The sequence below is a fragment of the Schistocerca americana genome, chromosome 6 (genome assembly GCF_021461395.2).
Source record: "Schistocerca americana isolate TAMUIC-IGC-003095 chromosome 6, iqSchAmer2.1, whole genome shotgun sequence".
In the NCBI taxonomy this organism is placed as follows: Eukaryota; Metazoa; Arthropoda; class Insecta; order Orthoptera; family Acrididae; genus Schistocerca; species Schistocerca americana.
Genome location: NC_060124.1, coordinates 66,468,225 through 66,489,603, shown reverse-complemented (window position 1 = coordinate 66,489,603; position 21,379 = coordinate 66,468,225). Strand labels below are relative to the sequence as shown.

The window sequence follows — 21,379 nt, the reverse complement described above, 5'->3', positions numbered from 1 at the left end:
TTTTTCGACGTTATTTTACCAGCTAACTGAAACTAGGAAAGCCTTGAACCACTTCCACTAAATTTAGTTAGTATTACGATTCTTTTACAGGGAGTGCAGTGGAGCTGACGCTGACATCATTAACTATTTGATTGTTGTTCTTGTGGTCTTCAGTCCTGCGACGGGTTTGATGCAGCTCTCCATGCTACTCTATCCTGTGCAAGCTTCTTCATCTCCCAGTACATACTGCAACCTACATCCTTCTGAATCTGCTTAGTGTATTCATCTCTTGGTCTCCCTCTACTGTTTTTACCCTCCACACTGCCCTCCAATACTAAAGTGGTGATGCCTTGATGCCTCAGAACATGTCCTACTAACCGGTCCCTTCTTTTTGTCAAGTTGTGCCACATACTCCTCTTCTCCCCAATTCTATTCAATACTTCTTCATTAGTTATGTGATCTCCCCATCTAATCATCAGCATTCTTCTGTAGCACCACATTTCGAAAGCTTCTCTTCTCTTCTTGTCCAAACTATTTATCGTCCATGTTTCACTTCCATACATGGCTACACTCCATACAAATACTTTCAGAAACGACTTCCTGACACTTTAATCTATACTCGATGTTAACAAATTTCTCTTCTTCAGAAACGCTTTCCTTGCCATTGCCAGTCTACATTTTATATACTCTCTACTTCGACCATCATCCGTTATTTTGCTCCCAAAATAGCAAAACTCCTTTACTACTTTAAGTGTCTCATTTCCTAATCTAATTCCCTCAGCATCACCCGAATTAATTCGACTACATTCCATTATCCTCGTTTTGCTTCTGTTGATGTTCATCTTATACCCTCCTTTCAAGACACTTTCCATTCCATTCAACTGCTCTTCCAAGTCCTTTGCTGTCTCTGACAGAATTACGATGTCATCGGCGAACCTCAAAGTTTTTATTTCTTCTCCATGGATTTTAATACCTACTCCGAGTTTTTCTTTTGTTTCCCTCACTGCTTGCTCAATATACAGATTGAATAACATCGGGGAGAGACTACAGCCCTGTCTCACTCCCTTCCCAACCACTGCTTCCCTTTCATGTCCCTCGACTCTTATAACTGCCATCTGGTTTCTGTACAAATTGTAAATAGCCTTTCGTTCCCTGTATTTTACCCCTGCCACCTTCAGAATTTGAAAGAGCGTATTCCAGTCAACATTGTCAAAAGCTCTCTCCAAGTCTACAAATGCCAGAAACGTAGGTTTGCCTTTCCTTAATCTAGCTTCTAAGATAAGTCGTAGGGTCAGTATTGCCTCACGTGTTCCAACATTTCTACGTAATCCAAACTGATCTTCCCCGAGGTCGGTTTCTATTAGTTTTTCCATTCGTCTGTAAAGAATCCGCGTTAGTATTTTGCAGCCGTGACTTATTAAACTGATAGTTCGGTGATTTTCACATTTGTCAACACCTGCTTTCTTTGAGATTGGAATTATTATATTCTTCTTGAAGTCTGAGGGTATTTCGCCTGTTTCATACATCTTGCTCACCAGATGGTAGAGTTTCGTCAGGACTGGCTCTCTCAAGGCTGTCAGTAGTTCTAATGGAATGTTGTATACTCCCGGGGCCTTGTTTCGATTCAAGTCTTTCAGTGCTCTGTCAAACTCTTCACGCAGTATTATATCTCCCATTTCATCTTCATCTACATCCTCTTCCATTTCCATAATATTGTCCTCAAGTACCCCTTCCACCTTTCTGCTTTCTCTTCTTTGCTTAGAACTGGGTTTCCATCTGAGCTTTTGATATTCATACAAGTGGTTCTCTTTTCTCTGTAGGCTGTATCTATCTTACCCCTAGTGAGATAAGCCTCTACATCCTTACATCTGTACTGTAGCCATGCCTGCTTAGCAATTTTGCACTTCCTGTCGATCTCATTTTTGAGACGTTTGTATTCCTTTTTGCCTGCTTCATTTACTGCACTTTTATATTTTCTCCTTTCATCAATGAAGTTCAATATTTCTTCTGTCACCCAAGGATTTCTACTAGCCCTCGTCTTTTGACCTACTTTATCCTCTGCTGCCTTCACTACTTCATCCCTCAAAGCTACCCATTCTTCTTCTACTCTATTTCTTTCCCCCATTCCTATCAATTGTCCCCTAATCCATTCCCTGAAACTCTGTACGACCTCTGGTTTAGTCAGTTTATCCAGATCCCATCTCCTTAAAATCCCACATTTTTGCAGTTTCTTCAGTTTTAATATACAGGTCATAACCAATATATTGTGGTCAGAATCCACATCTGCCCCTGGAAATGTCTTACAATTTAAAACCTGGTTCTTAAATCTCTGTCTTACCATTATATGATCTATCTGAAACCTGTCAGTATCTCCAGGGTTCTTCCATGTGTACAACCTTCTTTTATGATTCTTGAACCAAGTGTTAGCTATGATTGAGCTGTGCTCTGTGCAAAATTCTATCAGGCGGCTTCCTCTTTCATTTCTTAGCCCCAATCCATATTTACCTACTACGTTTCCTTCTCTCCCTTTTCCTACTACCGAATTCCAGTCACCCATGACTATTAAATTTTCGTCTCCCTTCACAATCTGAATAATTTCTTTTATTTCATCATACATTTCTTCAATTTCTTCGTCATCTGCAGAGCTAGTTGGCATATAAACTTGTACTACTGCAGTAGGCGTGGGCTTCGTATCTATCTTCGCCACAATAATGCGTTCACTATGCCGTTTGTAGTAGCTTACCCGCATTCCTATTTTCCTATTCATTATTAAACCTACTCCTGCATTACCCCTATTTGATTTTGTGTTTATAACCCTGTAGTCACCTGACCAGAAGTCTTGTTCCTCCTGCCACCGAACTTCACTAATTCCCACTGTATCTAACTTTAACCTATCCATTTCCCTTTTTAAATTTTCTAACCTACCTGCCCGATTAAGGGATCTGACGTTCCACGCTCCGATCCGTAGAACGCCAGTTTTCTTTCTCGTGATAACAATGTCCTCTTGATTAGTCCCCGCGCGGAGATCCGAATGGGGGACTATTTTACCTCCGGAATATTTTACCCAAGAGGACGCCATCATCATTTAACCATACGTAAAGCTGCATGCCCTCGGGAAAAATTACGGCTGTAGTTTCCCCTTACTTTCAGCCGTTCGCAGTACCAGCACAGCAAGGCCGTTTCGGTTATGTTACAAGGCCAGATCAGTCTATCATCCAGACTGTTGCCCCTGCAACTACTGAAAAGGCTGCTGCCCCTCTTCAGGAACCACACGTTTGTCTGGCCTCTCAGCAGATACCCCTCCGTTGTGGTTGCACCTACGGTACAGCTATCTGTATTGCTGAGGCACGCAAGCCTCCCCACCAACGGCAAGGTCCATGGTTCAGGGGGGTGGGGGGGGGGGAGGGGGGATATCATCGCTAGTCTCACTGAACTGTTCTGATCTCTACATGTCATGTGTGGTCTGGCGTCTCCTTACCAGCAACAGGTCCCAGGTTCAAACTAGTCAATTCCCTAAAAAACACGCTCAGAGCGTCGTTGCGCGAAAGTAGTAGGGAGACACGACTTAGAACAGACACCAAGCAGAATGTTTGAATGCGCGCGAAAAAATACTGACGGCCGTCCTGTAAACGCTATCTGGTCAAAAGTGGCCGGTCACCCCTACGTATCACATATCTTGCGAACCTTCGATGAAGGGTCTCAGACGGATGCCATATTCATTGACTTCTGGAAAGCGTTTGACTCGGCGCCCCACTGCAGACTGCTAACTAAGGGTACGGGCATATGGGATTGGTTCCCAAATATGTGAGTGGCTCGAAGACTTCTTAAGTAATAAAACCCAGTACGTTGTCCTCGATGGTGAGTATTCATCGGAGGTGGGGGTATCATCTGGAGTGCCTCAGGGAAGTGTGGTAGGTGTGTTCAAATGTGTGTGAAATCTTATGGGACTTAACTGCTAAGGTTATCAGTCCCTAAGCTTACACACTACTTAACCTAAATTATCCTAAGGACAAACACACACACCCACGCCCGAGGGAGGACTCGAACCTCCGCCGGGACCAGCCGCAGAGTCCATGACTGCTGCGCCTGAGACCGCTCGGCTAATCCCGCGCGGCGAAGTGTGGTAGGTCCGCTGTTGTTTTCTATCTATATAAATGATCTTTTGGTTAGGGTCGATAGCAATGTGCGGCTGTTTGCTGATGATGCTGTGGTGTACGGGAAGGTGTCGTCGTTGAGTGACTGTAGGAGGATACAAGATGACTTGGACAGGATTTGTGATTGGTGTAAAGAATGGCAGCTAACTCTAAATATAGATAAATGTAACTTAATGCAGATGAATAGGAAAAAGTATCCCGTAATGTTTGAATACTCCATTAGTAGTGTAGCGCTTGACAGTCACGTCGATTAAATATTTGGGCGTAACATTGCAGAGCGATATGAAGTGGGACAACCATGTAATGGCAGTTGTGGGGAAGGCGGATAGTCGTCTTCGGTTCATTGGTAGAATTTTGGGAAGATGTGGTTCATCTGTAAAGGAGACCGCTTAGAAAACACTAATACGACCTATTCTTGAGTACTGCTCGAGCGTTTGGGATCCCTATCAGGTCGGATTGAGGGAGGACATAGAAGCAATTCAGGGGCGGGCTGCTAGATTTGTTACGGGTAGGTTTGATCATCACGCGAGTGTTACGGAAATGCTTCAGAAACTCGGATGGGAGTCTCTGGAGGAAAGGAGACGTTCTTTTCGTGAATCGTTACTGAGGGAGATTAGAGAACCAGCATTTGAGGCTGGTTGCAGTACAGTTTTACTGCCGCCAACTTATATCTCGCGGAAAGACCACAAAGATAAGGTAAGAGAGATTAGGGTTCGTACAAAGGCATCTGGGCAGTCATTTTTCCCTCGTTCTGTTTGGGAGTGGAACAGGGATAGAAGATGCTAGTTGTGGTACGAGGTAACCTCCGCCACGCATCGTATGGTGGATTGTGGAGTATGTATGTAGATGTAGATGTAATGCGTGAAAGGCCTGGTTAAATCCGCAGGACAGAACAGGTAGTTGGAATTGTGGAAAGGGGCCAAAAATGAGCGGCTGTCAGTTACACTCGAACACACGTACTTTTATTTAGTTGCCCAAACATTACAGCGCAAATTTCCGAGCTTAACTATCGACTGAATATGTCAGACAATCTTACGGCTTAAGGCCACAACCTCTTTAATTTTTAAAACGGCTAAAGGCCGAAGATTTAAAACACAACTTCAATAAATTTGCAAAAGGCAGAAAGCGCAAGATTTTATCCTTAAATAATATTTCAAATGAGGCTGAAGGCCCAAACAATGCAAGACTTGACAAGTAAGGAACTTCCAATTTTAAAACAGCTGAAGGCCCATTATTTAACCCAAGTAAAAGCATATAATTTCAAACCATCGGATATGAGCCATTAAAATACACATTCAAACACTATCGAGAAAGGCAGTACAGCCAGCGGCGCTCAGAAGTTTCCGGTGGTCGGTCTGCATTTGAAATATTAGGGTTCGCTTAGGGGAGACAGGTAGTCGGCCCAACTATACCCGATCCGCCGGCAACCCAACCAAGAGACTGTCAACAGACCAATCGACAAGACGACTCGCTTTCCACCCGACCAGTACATAAGGAATTCCACAGCCAAAACGTAGAAGGCGTAGCCGCGCACAACCAAGTATGCATTAGCTGTCAAAACTACACACACATGTTGAACAGCGACAACATGACGAGGAAAGGACACTGCCTGAATTTTACGTCAGCGGCCAGTGCAGGTAACCGGAACGCTAATGGCCACAAGGCAGAAAATTCCGCTGGTGCACTTGGGCTTCAAATAACCAAAATACAGTTAAACTCCACATGACAGTGGCCAAACTTTCGCCAACTCGAACACTCGCTGTTGCTCACGGGAATACCCCCAACAGCGAAATATGAAAACCAATGGCACAATGTGAACAGACTGGCTTCGGTAATAAAATCACGACTCAACTTCGATGCCCTGGGTCGGTGAGCCACGAACCTCGTAGCAATCGGAACAGCTCCCACACACTTCGACACTGCGTAGAGACTGTCAGCAGGCCCGGCCCACTGCGCCGCACAGAGATTTCCTGGTTGATCCACACCAACCGACCGACTGCCGCACATCAGCTAGCCGGAAACTATAAGCACTAAAGATAGTACAAGGTTCGAATATCGATACACACCGCTGCTGCCACACGTAGAAAGAGGAAGAACCACGGCATAACCGCAATAACCGCGGGAAACCAACGCCGAGTAACTGTCAAGGTTTAAACCAATGCATAAGCCAGGGCCAGCATGGCTCAATGCGGAACTGACCAGTAGATGTCAAGAGACGACCCGCCAGTTTAAAAGGGGGTGGGGCAGTAATAGAAGTGTCAGCCAGGAGAACTCAATCACTGCGAAAGTGGACTGGTCTTTGGCTGTCATTCGTGTAACAAACCCATTACCGATATTTCGACACAGTGACAGTGAGAAGGGAGTTAAAAAGAATGGGATACAGTGGCCAAACGGATCCTGCTAAACCACATACAGGGTTATTACAAAGGACTGAAGCGATTTCACAGCTCTACAATAACTTTATTATTTGAGATATTTTCACAATGCTTTGCACACACATACAAAAACTCAAAAAGTTTTTTTAGGCATTCACAAATGTTCGATATGTGCCCCTTTAGTGATTCGGCAGACATCAAGCCGATAATCAAGTTCCTCCCACACTCGGCGCAGCATGTCCCCATCAATGAGTTCGAAAGCATCGTTGGTGCGAGCTCGCAGTTCTGGCACGTTTCTTGGTAGAGGAGGTTCAAACACTGAATCTTTCACATAACCCCACAGAAAGAAATCGCATGGGGTTAAGTCAGGAGAGCGTGGAGGCCATGACATGAATTGCTGATCATGATCCCCACCACGACCGATCCATCGATTTTCCAATCTCCTGTTTAAGAAATGCCGAACATCATGATGGAAGTGCGGTGGAGCACCATCCTGTTGAAAAGATGAAGTCGGCGCTGTCGGTCTCCAGTTGTGGCATGAGCCAATTTTCCAGCATATCCAGATACACGTGTCCTGTAACGTTTTTTTTCGCAGAAGAAAAAGGGACCGTAAACTTTAAATCGTGAGATTGCACAAAACACGTTAACTTTTGTTGAATTGCGAATTTGCTGCACGAATGCGTGAGGATTCTCTACTGCACAGATTCGCACATTGTGTCTCCTCACTTCACCATTAAGAAAAAATGCTGCTTCATCACTGAAAACAAGTTTCGCACTGAACGCATCCTCTTCCACGAGCTGTTGCAACCGCGCCGAAAATTCAAAGCGTTTGACTTTGTCATCGGGTGTCAGGGCTTGTAGCAATTGTAAACGGTAAGGCTTCTGCTTTAGCCTTTTCCGTAAGATTTTCCAAACCGTCGGCTGTGGTACGTTTAGCTCCCTGCTTGCTTTATTCGTCGACTTCCGCGGGCTACGCGTGAAACTTGCCCGCACGCGGTCAACCGTTTCTTCGCTCACTGCAGGCCGACCCGTTGATTTCCCCTTACAGAGGCATCCAGAAGCTTTAAACTGCGCACACCATCGCCGAATGGAGTTAGCAGTTGGTGGATCTTGGTTGAACTACGTCCTGAAGTGTCGTTGCACTGTTATGACTGACTGATGTGAGTGCATTTCAAGCACGACATACGCTTTCTCGGCTCCTGTCGCCATTTTGTCTCACTGCGCTCTCGAGCGCTCTGGCGACAGAAACCTGAAGTGCGGCTTCAGCCGAACAAAACTTTATGAGTTTTTCTACGTATCTGTAGTGTGTCGTGACCATATGTCAATGAATGGAGCTACAGTGAATTTATGAAATCGCTTCAATCATTTGTAATAGCCCTGTATTTCTGCAGTGATTGCTAAACTACGCTTGAGGTGATGTAAAGAGAGACGCCACTGGACAGTGGATGACTGCAAACAAGTGATTAATCACGCTGTACCCTGTGGAAATCCGATGGAAGGGATTGGCTTGGCGAATGCCTGGAGAACGTTATATGCCATCACATTTGGTGCGAAGAGTGAAATACGGGTGAAGTGGTGGTACAGTATGGATGTGTTTTTCGTGGTTAGGGCATTGAATTGTTATAGTCGAAAAAGAAAATTCTTTCTATTTTGTGTGGCGCTCTTTAGTGGTAATTTAAAAATAAATTTTGATAAGAGGAAATTAATTGGAGTGCCGTTAATTAAAAGAATCAGCCTAGTAAAAAAAAAATGAAAAGATTAAATTATCGCACAGTACATATAAAATTAGCACTAAGAGAGAGAAAATTAATTATTCAAGATTTTGCCTAACCTGCTTTGATACCGTGGAGCGTACATACCGGGCACATCGTTTCTTGGCCGTTTGCCGATCATTATTATTGCGCGTTCTGCACAGAAGTGCTGCCCGGAAACTGCATTTACAGATCGGCTTAACAGATGTCAGGGACGCACGAGTGGCTGCTAAAAATTATAAACATCGATGATGATCGGCAGCAGCTAGCAAACGATATGTCCGCAGCCTTGCAGATCTCCTAGCTGAAACACAGCAAAGTTGGCGGACAAGGTTAATGTTGTTGAAATGAAACAATGGTGAACAATAACAATTATTCATGAATTGACGATACTTTTACGTAGGTAAATGCAAACAGCAAAACAAATTTTGCATCACCCTGGTTCCCAGAACTCCAGAAGAGAGACGTTGACTATGGATATTGTATCACAGACACAGTCCCTTTGAGCAGCGCCTATTACACGGAGGGGGTACGACAGCCGATCAGTTCCAGTCATTCAACCAGCAAGGAGGTACACGGCTCATGTTGTCTGTAGTTCAACCGTGCCTAGACGGCCAATACTGCAATTCCATCGCGTCCGCATTGTTACTTTGTGCCAGGAAGGGCTCTCAACAAGGGAAATGCCCAAGCGTGTCGGAGTGAACCAAAGCGATGTTGTTCGGACGTGGAGGAGATACAGAGAGACAGGAACTGTCGATGACATGTCTCGCTCAGGCCGCCGAAGGGCTACTACTGCGCTGGATGACCGCTACCTACGAAAATGTTCAAATGTGTGTCAAATCTTATGGGACTTAACTGCTAAGGTCATCAGTCCCTAAGCTTACACACTACTTAACCTAAATTATCCTAAGGACAAACACACACACACACCCATGCCCGAGGGAGGACTCGAACCTCCGCCGGGACCAGCTGCACAGTCCATGACTGCAGCGCCTCAGACCGCTCGGCTAATCCCGCGCGGCCCGCTACCTACGGATTGTGGCTCGGAGGAACCTTGACAGCAACGCCACCATGTTTAATAATGCTTTTCGTGCACCCACAGGACGTCGTGTTAAGACTCAAACTGTGCACAATGGGCTGCATGATGCGCAACTTCACTCTCGACGTCCATGGCGAGGTCCATCTTTGCAACCACGCCATATAGATGTGCCCAGCAACATACCGAAAGGACCGCTCAGGATCGGCATCACATTCTCTTCACCGATGAGTGTCGCATATGCGTTCAATCAATCGTCGGAGACGTGTTTGAAGGCAACCCCGTCAGGCTGAACGCCTTAGACACACTGTCCAGCGAGTGCAGCAAGGTCGAGAGGTTCCCTGCTGTTACGGGGTGGCATTGCGTGGGGCCGACGTACGTCGCTGGTGGCCATGGAAGGCACCGTAATGGCTGTACGATACGTGAATGCCATCAACCGACCGATAGTGCAACCATTCGGCAGCATATTGGCGAGGCATTCGTCTTCGTGGACGACAATTCGCGCCCCCATCGTGCACATCTTATGAATGACTTCCTTCAGGATAACGACATTCCTCGATTAGAGTGGCCAACATGTTCTCCAGACATGAACCCTATCGACATGCCTGGCCTAGATTGAAAAGGGCTGTTTATGGACGACGTGACCCACCAACCACTCTGAGGGATCTACGCCGAATCGCCGTTGAGGAGTGGGACAATCTGGACCAACAGTGCCTTGATGAACTTGTGAATAGTATGCCACGACGAAAACAGGCATGCATCAATGCAGGAGGAAGTGCTACTGGGTTTTACAGGTGCCAGTGTGTACAGCAATCTGTACCACCAACTCTGAATGTCTCTCTGTATGGTGGTGGAACATTCAATATGTGGTTTTCATGAGCATTAAAATGGGCGGAAATGATGTTTATGTTGATCTCTATTCCAATTTTCTGCACAGGTTCCGGAACTCTCAGAACTGAAGTGATACAAACTTTTTTTGATGTGTGTACTTTACACACCTTGAAAATATCTTTCAAGCACAACTGGCTGTTACAAAATGATTCGGGAGAGCTATCATTAAGATTGAGCGATCGATAAGAGCGGAGATATCAATAGAGAGCTGGCCTCAGGCGAGAGCCATCCAGATGCCGCTCGTGTAGACAACTTAAGGCAGCTCTGCTGTCATATTCCCTCAGTCTCTTCCCGTTCTGGAAGCCTCTTGCGTGGAAAAACGTCGCTGCGCTCCTTTTCGGCGCGGCTGATCGCATAAAATCTGATTGCTGTCGCCGTTTGCGCTGCACCTGATGCATTATTTGCCAATTAAAAAATACAGCTGCTGTCTTTCACTAGTTTTAACATCTGTATGCTCTCTCACATTCAAGAATTAATTACAGTTTTAAATTATAAGACAATTTAAACAGAATATGCGGAATTAATACAAAAATACAGCGGTTCTTACTTAGGTTTACATGGTTTTTTTAGTTTTGTGGCTTAAACTTACTTAGACATGAAAAGAATCCTTTCATTGTGGCACCCTTATTACCCTCTAGAAAACGCTGAATGCGAAAAGATGCGAATACATTTTCAACAATGTGTACCGCATAAGATCGAGGAACAATTCCGTGACGGCAGTTGTTTCTACCAGCATGATAACGCACTGTCATAAAGCAACATCTATGAGGCAGTGGTCTGTGCACAGTAACATTCCGTAAAACGAGCTGAGTTGCCCGGATTCCCAACCTGAATCCTGTGGAACACCTGTGGGACGAGTTAGAATATAGGCTTCGCTCCAGACATCAGTATCTGATATCACTGCCTCCTATGATTTCCGTTCTTGAGGGAGAATTGGTTACCAATGCTGCACAGACATTCGCGTGCGCCAAAACTGCAGTGCCACGCTATGTAGTAAAGAAATAGCAACGAGAATGGTCGAAATGCGCAGGTCGGCAGACGACAGTTAAAGGAAGCTACTGCCACTTCGCAGCAAATGGGGGCACTTCGAAAATCCATTTCCGCACTGGTGACATGTGATTTATCGCAGGTATTGACAATGTAAGCAATTTAAGTTAATATGGATGAGTAGGAAAAAGAAATCCGTAATTTTCAGATACAGCATTAGTAGTGTCCCACTTGACACAGTCTGTGTCGTTTAAATATCTGGGCGTAATGTCACAAAGCGATGTGAAATGGGAAGAGCATGTAGCGTCTGTGACAGGGAAGGCGAATGGTCGATTTCGGTTTATTGGGAGGATTTTGGGAAGATAAGGTTCATCGGTAAAGGAGAGAGCATGTTGGACGCTACTGCGACCTATTCTTGAGTACTGCTGGAATGGTTGGGATCTGTACCAGTTCGGATTGAAGGAAGATATCGAAGAAATCGAGAGGGGGCTGCTAGATTTGTTACGGATAGGTTAGAACAACACGCAAGTGTTACGGAGTGGTTCGGGAACGGAAATGGGAATCCTTGGAGGAAAGGCGATGTTCTTTTTCAGAAACAGTATTGAGAAAATTTAGAGAATCGGCATTTGAAGCTGACTGCAGAACGATTTTACTGCCACCAACATACATGTCGTGTATGGGCATGTTTGTAAACACAGAGCGATAAGCGATAGGCGGTTGCGTAATTACCAAGGTCAACGCTCACACAAAATATCTCCCATGTGGCTGACGCAATGGCTTTGTAATTTATTTTTTATTATTTGGTATTCTTTTTTGAAAGGACTAAGGGAAAGGAAAGATTTATTTCTATAATAATGGGTAGGGTCACCGACGAGTTTAATTTCTTTACAATTGTCAGCACCTTTAACCCTTACAGACACAGATTCAGATTCATTTATTTTACGATGATTTCTGGTCCTGAGAGCGAAGGGCGTGGTTGACAGGTAATATGATTTCCCCATATCTCTGTTGTAGACCTCTGCGACGTGAAATTTCTGGTATGCGATGACGTCACGGCTATTAAAACTTTCCAGCCCTGGAACTTTATCGACTTTGGGTCCACGGACGAGGGCTACGGTTACCCATCCTTGCTGCAGGGTATCACTGTTGCTATTAGCAAAGTTCAGAATTCCACCACAGAAAACAGATGGACATGCAGGATGACTTGTGCACCAACGTAGTTAGAGGTATTAATAGCAATATTGTCTGTTGCTTTATACACTGTAAGGCGCATACGCCTTCTTCTCCTGTAAAATATGTTTACAATATACATAAATGACTTAGTTGACAACATCGGTAGCTCCGTGAGGCTATTTGCAGATGACACGGTTGTCTGCAAGAAAGTAGCAACATCAGAAGACTCGTACGTACTCCAGGAGGACCTGCAGAGGATTAATGCATGGTGCGACAGCTGGCAGCTTTCCCTAAACGTAGATAAATGTAATATAATGCGCATACATAGGTGCAGAAATCCATTCCAGTACGATTATGCCATAGGTGGTAGGTCATTGGAAGCGGTAACGACCGTAAAATACTTAGGAGTTACTATCCGGAGCGATCTGAAGTGGAATGATCACATAAAACAAATAGTGGGAAAAGCAGGCGCCAGGTTGAGATTCATAGGAAGAATTCTAAGAAAATGTGACTCATCGACGAAAGAAGTAGCTTACAAAACGCTTGTTCGTCCGATTCTTGAGTATTGCTCATCAGTATGGGACCCTTACCAGGTTGGATTAATAGAAGAGATAGACATGATCCAGCGAAAAGCAGCGCGATTCGTCATGGGGACATTTAGTCAGCGCGAGAGCGTTACGGAGATGCTGAACAAGCTCCAGTGGCGGACACTTCAAGAAAGGCGTTACGCAATACGGAGAGGTTTATTATCGAAATTACGAGAGAGCACATTCCGGGAAGAGATGGGCAACATATTACTACCGCCCACATATATCTCGCGTAATGATCACAACGAAAAGATCCGAGAAATTAGAGCAAATACGGAGACTTACAAGCAGTCGTTCTTTCCACGCACAATTCGTGAATGGAACAGGGAAGGGGGGATCAGATAGTGGTACAATAAGTACCCTCCGCCACACACCGTAAGGTGGCTCGCGGAGTATAGATGTAGATGTAGATGTAGAAAATACCAAATAATAAAAAATAAATTACAAAGCCATTACATCAGCCACATGGGAGATACTTTTTGTGAGCGTTGACCTTGGTCATTACGCAACCGCCGATCGCTTCTCGCTCTGTGTTTACAAACATGAAAAGCCAAATGAGCCGCGTGCTGCTAGTTTTACTGCAGAACGCGTACGGGATATCCACCCGACTTCGGACTTAGAAAATTTATGACTACTAGCGTCAGCCGAGAAGCGCCAAGTGTACATCGAGAACCAGGGGCTCAAGGATGCAACAGCTTTGTCTATATAAGTAATGAATCTGGTAAGAAGGCTTCAGTCTTCGGGCAGCCGCTCGAGCAACAACATTGGACCGCTCACACAGAAGATGCCACGATTTTACAGGAGGAGACGAAGGCGTACGCGCCTTACAGTGTGTAAAGCAATAGACAATATTGCTAATAATATGGAGAACTATGTAGGTGCACAAGTCGTCCTGCGTGGTCCATCAGTTTTCTGTCGTGGAGTTCTGAACTTTACTATTAGCAACAGTGATACCACGCAGCAAGGTAACGGATGGGAAAACGTAGCACTCGTCCGTGGACGTAAAGTCGATAAAGTTCCAGGAGTGGAAAGTTTTAACAGCCGTGACATCATCGCACACCGGACATTTCACGTCGCAGAGGTCTACAACAGAGATATGGGTAAATCATGTAAGGAGATGAGATACGAGAAATTTGGGCTCATACGGAGACATATTGACAGTCGTTTTTCCCTCACTGTAGCTGCGAGTCCAACAGGAAGGGAAACGTCTAGTAGTGGTACATGGTACACGGTACCCACTGATATGCATTTCACGGTGGCTTGTAGCGTGCTTATGTAGATGTACGAGTAGATGTATTTTAATAGTTACGTTAAATACCGCCAATTCCTCACAAAAACACGAACTGCGAGGCTGTTCGTGTTCACTTCTTAACAGCTGCAGACAGTCCAAGTGGAGGTGACTGAGCGGCCGGCCCGTGCGTTCCAGCATGTTCTTCGGCAACCTGTTCGTGTACGTGGCGTTCTCGGGCGCTGCGCGCATCGCCCGGTCGACTCGCCGGTTGGTGTTCGGGGTGCTGGCGGGGGTGTGCGGCGTCGGACTGGCGATGCTGGCGGCGCTGCGGCCCGCCCCCGCCGCCCCCGCCTCTGAGGACGACGCCTCCGCCGGCAGCGGGCCCGACGGTCCCATGGACGCCTTTCGCGGGGCGCTGCGACTCGCCGCCACGCCACAGATGCGCCTCCTGGCCCTCACCTTCCTCTACTCCGGTAAGCCGCCTCCAGTCCCGCCGACATGCCTCATTATGGCATCTCGTACCAATGCTATCTTTGTCAACAATGTGATCAAAAGTATCCATCTGCCAGTGGGCTCTGATACGGGGTCTGTCCTCCCTTGGCCTTGAGGATGTTTGAACTCTACTGTGAACACTTTTAATGATGCGTCCGGAAGCCTCTGGGGGAATGGCAACATATTTTTGCTGGAGAGCCGAAACCAGAGAAAGTAGTAATGTTGGACGATGTGGTCTGGAGTGAAGTCGACGTTCTGACTCATCTCAAAAGTGTTCTACTGGGTTCAAGTATGGACTCTGGGCAGGGCAATCAACAAACTAATCAGTCATGGTCTGCGAGCTGTTACGCTACTGTATGCAATACACTACGCTGTAAACTGTGTCCATATCCTTCTGCATTTAGTGTTTTCTTAATCGCAATAAGAGAACCACGTCCTAACCAAGAAAACTACTCTCTTACCATAGCACCACTTCCTGCCTACTTCAGTGCTGGCACTACAGATGTTGGCAGGTGACTGCATCCATTCACCAAATCTAAACCCTTCCATTGGACTGTCACAGGTTAGACAGTCAAAAAAATGTGTGTGAAATCTTATGGGACTTAACTGCTAAGGTCATCAGTCCCTAAGGTTACACACTACTTATCCTAAATTATCCTAAGGATAAACACACACACACCCATGCCCTAGGGGGGACTCTAACCTCCGCCGGGACGAGCCGCACAGTCCATGACTGCAGCGCCTAGACCGCTCGACTAATCCCGCACGGCATATGGTCATTCATCACTCCAAATCACTCATTTCTAATCATCCACTGTCCAGTGGAGTCACTCTTTACGCCACCTCAAGCGACTCTTAACCTGGGCTAAATAAATGTGTGGCTTATTGAGGAGTTGCTTGACTATTATACTCTGTAGTTTTTAACTCCCTGCACGTGTTCATTGTGCTAGTTGGACTGCTGCTTGCACTATGCAGCACCCAAGTGATTCCTTTCGCTGATGATCGACGGTTCCTGTCCAACAGTACATTGAGGTCTGCCTGGCCCTGCTTCAGGTGGTTGTTCCTTCGCCTTTCCACTACACAGTCACATCACCAGCAGTCCACTTGCACAACTTTACAAGGGCTGAAATGTCACTGATGGATTTGCCACTCACGTGACATCCAATGACTAGTCTATGAGCCGGCCGGAGTGTCCGTGCGGTTCTAGGCGCTACAGTCTGGAACCGAGCGACCGCTACGGTCGCAGGTTCGAATCCTGCCTCGGGCATGGATGTGTGTGATGTCCTTAGGTTAGTTAGGTTTAATTAGTTCTCAGTTCTAGGCGACTGATGACCTCAGAAGTTAAGTCGCATAGTGCTCAGATCCATTTGAACCATTTGAACTAGTCTATGTCTGAAGTACTGATCCCTCCTGATCGGCGCATTCTGCTATTTCTGCTTCTATACTGGCAACACAGTACTTCCTGCCTTTTATATAGTTTCATGGCATCTGAATTACATACAGCGGTCTGGATACTTTTGGCCAGACACTGATAACTGTTTCTCCTTTCCGCGACTTGCTTAAATAATTTTCTTTAAGGTCACGCTAATAACAATGTACCTAAAGGCTTCACCTAAACTGAATATGATGGGTAGTCATATAGTTTTAATTATCACCTAGAAAAAAAAATCAAGCTTTGATGACAGGATTGGATGAAAGTGTTACTGTTCGACATATTCGCCTTCCAGTGAGAAACATTTTTCGCAATGAGGATTACTTGGCATAGACCTTGGTTGCAGAAGTTCATATTTCGGCTGTTAAGGAAACGCTCGACTTGGAGAAGAACAACTTTATTATTCTAGAGATGCTTCCTACTGGGCAATGCTTTCTTTGTCAGAGGAAATACGAAGAGGCCACTGGGCGCCAAGCCAGAAGTATATGTAAGTCGAGGCAAAACTTGACAGCCCAAAGAAGCAGCATATGTGACTGAGTCCTGTGAAGAATGACCTGGAGAGAGGTTCTGAGGCAGAAACACCCTTTTGAATAACTTCCCATGATTGCCTTAACAGCCTCCCACAACCTCGTTGTGAGACACACGTCCCTGTGGAGCTTTGTCCCTCACGACCATAATTCATTTGCACCAGGCTGTGGCAATCAGAAAGCTATTCAGCATCGCTCGCCTGGTAATGGTTAGGTTCTACACTTTTTCGACGCTGGTGTATTTACTTCATTGGATCAATCATGCCATGACTTCCAACTTGAATGCAAAATGTAAACATAAAACAAACAGCCAGTCTTTTCCCCGTGGCTTTGCTTACGTATACATTCGAAACATAATGAACACACCTCCTCAACCTCTCTGTTTCCACCTCTTCCTCCCTCTGTCTAACCACCTCATCCTACCACATCTATCTGCATATCCCCTCCGCCCTAACTCTCTGTCTCTTCATCTCCTCTTCCCCATCTCTTTGTCCTTTTACTCCTCCCCTTCTCTGACCATATCCTCCTCCCCTTCTCAATTTCGGTCTCTGCCTCCCATCTTCTTTTTCCAACTGTCCACCTCCCGGCCACCCTTCACTCTGTCCATCCCCTCCTCTATCCATATCAAGCTGCCACCAGCCATGATCATCGGAACATGTAGCCCCTGCAATACAATTCAACAGAGCAGGCTAATGCTACCCCAACAGCAAATCCGTCATGCAGGGCAGGCTACATACCGAGGGACTGAAATTCATTTACTTGCTCCTGATGTACCGGACCATGCAAAGCAGGTCAATAAGGCAGGCCAATACTACTCCAACACAACATGCCTATCATGTGGGGCAGACTATATGCTAGGGTCTGGAAACAACACCTTTTGCTCATATTTCCACTCCTTCTGGAGCTAGGAGTTGCCAGTTTTGTTTGGAATCGATCCAGGGGCCTGGGAGAACATCCCAGACATACCGACATACACACACACACTCTGCTTTGTGTACATATACAACAGATGCTATGTAAGATGACTTGAACGGTTCTTTAGTTTTGATGATGACGCTAATGTTTCCATGGGTTTGGTTGTTTCAGTTGGGTGTCTCCATTTGATCACTTTCTTTTCCTGCAACTGACTGATCTCTTCACTTAAAGAGCTGATTCCTATTTCATCATATCTCCGGTGCTATGCACAAATAATTTTGTAAAAGTGAAGGACTGTGCTTAAACTGACATACAATATTTTTAGCGCAACGCAATCTGACTTTCAAAAATCCCTACAAAAGAATGGCCCTGACCAACATTAACCTATACCTTTCACAAATCACTTACCTCACCAAAAATCTTCGTTACTCGAACTACTGCAATACAGCGAGCGCCACTACTGCCAGCTAAATAAAAGATTCAAACTACGGAAGGCACTAACTACTGATAGGCATAGTTAGCAAATGAAAGATTTTAATAGAGAAGAAACAATGTATTTACCTTAATAGTGTTCAAAGGTCATAATATATATATAGCAGTTCATGACATCCAGTCTTACAAATTTCAAAACTCCGCCATTTCTCTCCCCACATCCACCACTGCTGGCGGCTCACCTCCAACTGCGCAACGCTACGCGCTGTTCACATCCAGCTGCCCAACACTACAATGGCAGACAACAATGCAAACTGGCCACAGACTGCACACAGCACAGCCAGTGATTTTCATACAGAGCGCTACGTAACGTTGCCAATAAGAAAACATAAACAGCCTACTTACAAAAGGTGATTGTATTCTTGCAACTGTTGTAGTAACATTCAGAGCTGTTGGATTAAATATTCATAGAATCTTTACTCAGATGAGATGATGGCCTACACTATGTAATGAAGGCAGTAGCCTATTAACCAGATGTACTCGTTATGCTTTGAATTTCAGAAGAACTTCCGTTCAGATCATGACATGTACAAGATGTGTCTTTCTTGGGGCGCCATGCAGGTGATTGTCGGTAATTTTCGAGGCGTCCATTTCCAAATAATTTTGGGTTCTCCGTAAAGGAACTGACACAGCACGTTGGGTCTGGGTTTCACACATTACATTGCAATATTTAATGTTAAACAATTATTATTTTCAGGTGTCTTGAAAATTTCGTTGGCTGCTTTATAGCGTGTCTTTCTGACATCGGTAATTAGTAATGTACTATGAATATTCCACCATATTTAATTCGAGTAGCCCATGGATGAGCATCACATGCCTCCACATATAATCTGATATGTTGTCATTGCTGATCTCTCTTCTGCTGAATCCAAGAAATTATAAGTTGAAGTAATTCGGCGCATGGACTTCCTACTGTCATCAGTGGTGAACTTTCTGGATTAGGACTGGTAAGCAAGAACTCACCCCTAGGTGGACAAGGAAAAAGAAAACGTTCATTTTAAAACAAAAGAAAACAACACTTCACAATTGTCTGTGCGCTGTCAGTAATTCAGTCACTAGTAAAAATCACAACAACTTCCTGATGGCACAATAAACCATCTATTGTCTACTTATAAGCAGTCTGTGTAAAGTTCATATTAGCTGTCCATAATTAAATAAGTTCACTGAATTTTACATAGGTAAAAAAGTCTATGCCCTGAAAAAAACCACTGTTTTGGACAACTGTCCAGTAGCACTAACACAGTGACAACCTGGTGAATACCAAAGTCTTGGCACCAGAGCTCCACGAGACCAATGTCGCAGTGTTGCTTCGCGGTGGACGATGGCAGCATGAGGTCGACTCTGCAAGGCTGTGGTCTCCAGATTGGTGCGACGGCTTTGACTGCCGGGCATTGACCCTGTGGCTTAATAGATAAAATGCCAACTGAAGAATACGTAGCAGCCTATTTGCGAACATATGAGAGGGTAAAAACAAATATATCCGCACTGGCAGCGCCTCTTAAGGGGGTTGTGTCTGTTGGTTGGCGGCATGGCGAGTGCCTCTAGTCACAGTGGCAATCAGTGTTGGTACGAAGTCACAGCAAATGGATCATAAACCCACTATGAAAATATCATGCTACCACCGAAAATAGCATAAACCTTTATTTTTTAATCTGTGCCTCCCCTTCTACCATCTCGACCTACGGTGATAGTATTTACTGGCCTATGTTCTACTGTTACAAAGAAACATTAAAACTATTTGACTAAACAAGCTAATTTTTATCAGAAGATACAGTAGAATTTCTTGTAACAGCCATTCTTTTGTTTCTTTTCATAACACCATTTTGTACTATTCTAGAACCAGAAAATGCACTTTCAAGCATACTTGTCAAATGGTCAGTCATACTAAACGAATCTCATGAGCTGCTGGGAACGCTGCAATTTTAAGTTCGGTTTCCCAGTTGCAGTATGGGGACCGAATGAACACGTCTCCAGGACCACACACGAGGGCTAGCAACATTGGAAATCCTTAGCAACACCAAACGATAATTCAACCTCACGAAACTTGTGCCACTAAAGTTGTTTCTAATCCGAAAAACAAGTGAAAAACGTGAAAAAACATAACATAGTAACATATTTGTAACTACTACATAATATATTAATTATAAATGTAAAAACAAATATGTATTACCGGCCACTGAAGATGTTTCATAAATAAAAAAAAGCGAAACGTGTATGTCATAAAACAAACTGCCTTTCTTGCTTTTGAATACATTGTGATCAATGTGTTACAAATATTTACTATCAAAAACAGTCTTGATCACAATTTATTTATAACAGTGACCCGTTTCTACCACTACTGTGGTCATCTTCAGGCCAATGAGTAGGAACCTCCTTCTAGTGCTTTACCACCAGAAGGAGGTTCTTACTGATTGGTCTGAAGATGACCACAGTAGTGGTCGAAACCGATCACTGTAATATATAAATTGTGATCAAGACTGTTTCAGATAGTAAAAAAAAACTGCCTTTCATTTAGTTGCTAAGACGGAACATACCTCCATGTATAATTAATGTTTGTATCGTAAACTATTTATATTTATTTATTAAATTAATTCGTGTGATGCGCTACGCCATACGCTAAATATTGTGGAGAGCCTTGGTGAGAGGGTGCAGCCTTGGACGAGCGCCCACTTGATACCTGCCCTGCGCCGTGCTGTGCTGTCCCTGCAGGGCTGGAGCTGTCCTTCTACAGCGGTGTGTACGGTGCCAGCGTCGGCTTCACGGCCCGCCTGGGCCCGCAGGCCAAGCAGCTGGTCCCCCTGGCCGGCATCTTCTGTGGCGCCGGGGAGGTGGCTGGTGAGTCCCGCCAACTGCAAGCCGTCTTCACCTCACTCACGACAGCGGTACCATTTTTGGAGCGCCCTTAATTTGCAGCTGTGCACTAACAACGGTTGTTGCTGTTGTGGTCTTCAGTCCTGAGACTGGTTTGATGCAGCTCTCCATGCTACTCTATCCTGTGCAAGCTTCTTCATCTCCCAGTACCTACTGCAACCTACATCCTTCTGAATCTGTTCAGTGTATTAATCTCTTGGTCTCTCTCTACGATTTTTGCCCTTCCACGCTACCCTCCAATACTAAATTGGTGATCCCTTGATGCCTCAGAACATGTCCTACCAACCGATCCCTTCTTCTAGTCAAGTTGTGTCACAAACTTCTCTTCTCCCCAATTCTATTCAATACCTCCTCATTAGTTATGTGATCTACCCATCTAATCTTTAGCATTCTCCTGTAGCACTGCATTTCAAAAGCTTCTATTCTCATCTTGTCCAAACTATTTATCGTCCATGTTTCACTTCCATACATGGCTACACTCCATAC

General features: G+C 45.0%; 1 protein-coding gene across 1 annotated transcript in view; it reads left to right on the top strand.

Annotated features, from left to right (window-relative positions):
• The window catches only part of LOC124619965 (UNC93-like protein MFSD11), a 175,599-nt gene that overhangs the window by 101,770 nt on the left and 52,450 nt on the right, over positions 1–21,379 (top strand). The window contains exons 4-5 of the mRNA XM_047146627.1: positions 14,360–14,637; positions 20,732–20,857. Of these exons, the coding sequence (XP_047002583.1) occupies positions 14,360–14,637; positions 20,732–20,857 (404 nt within the window). The remainder of the gene's footprint in view (positions 1–14,359; positions 14,638–20,731; positions 20,858–21,379) is intronic.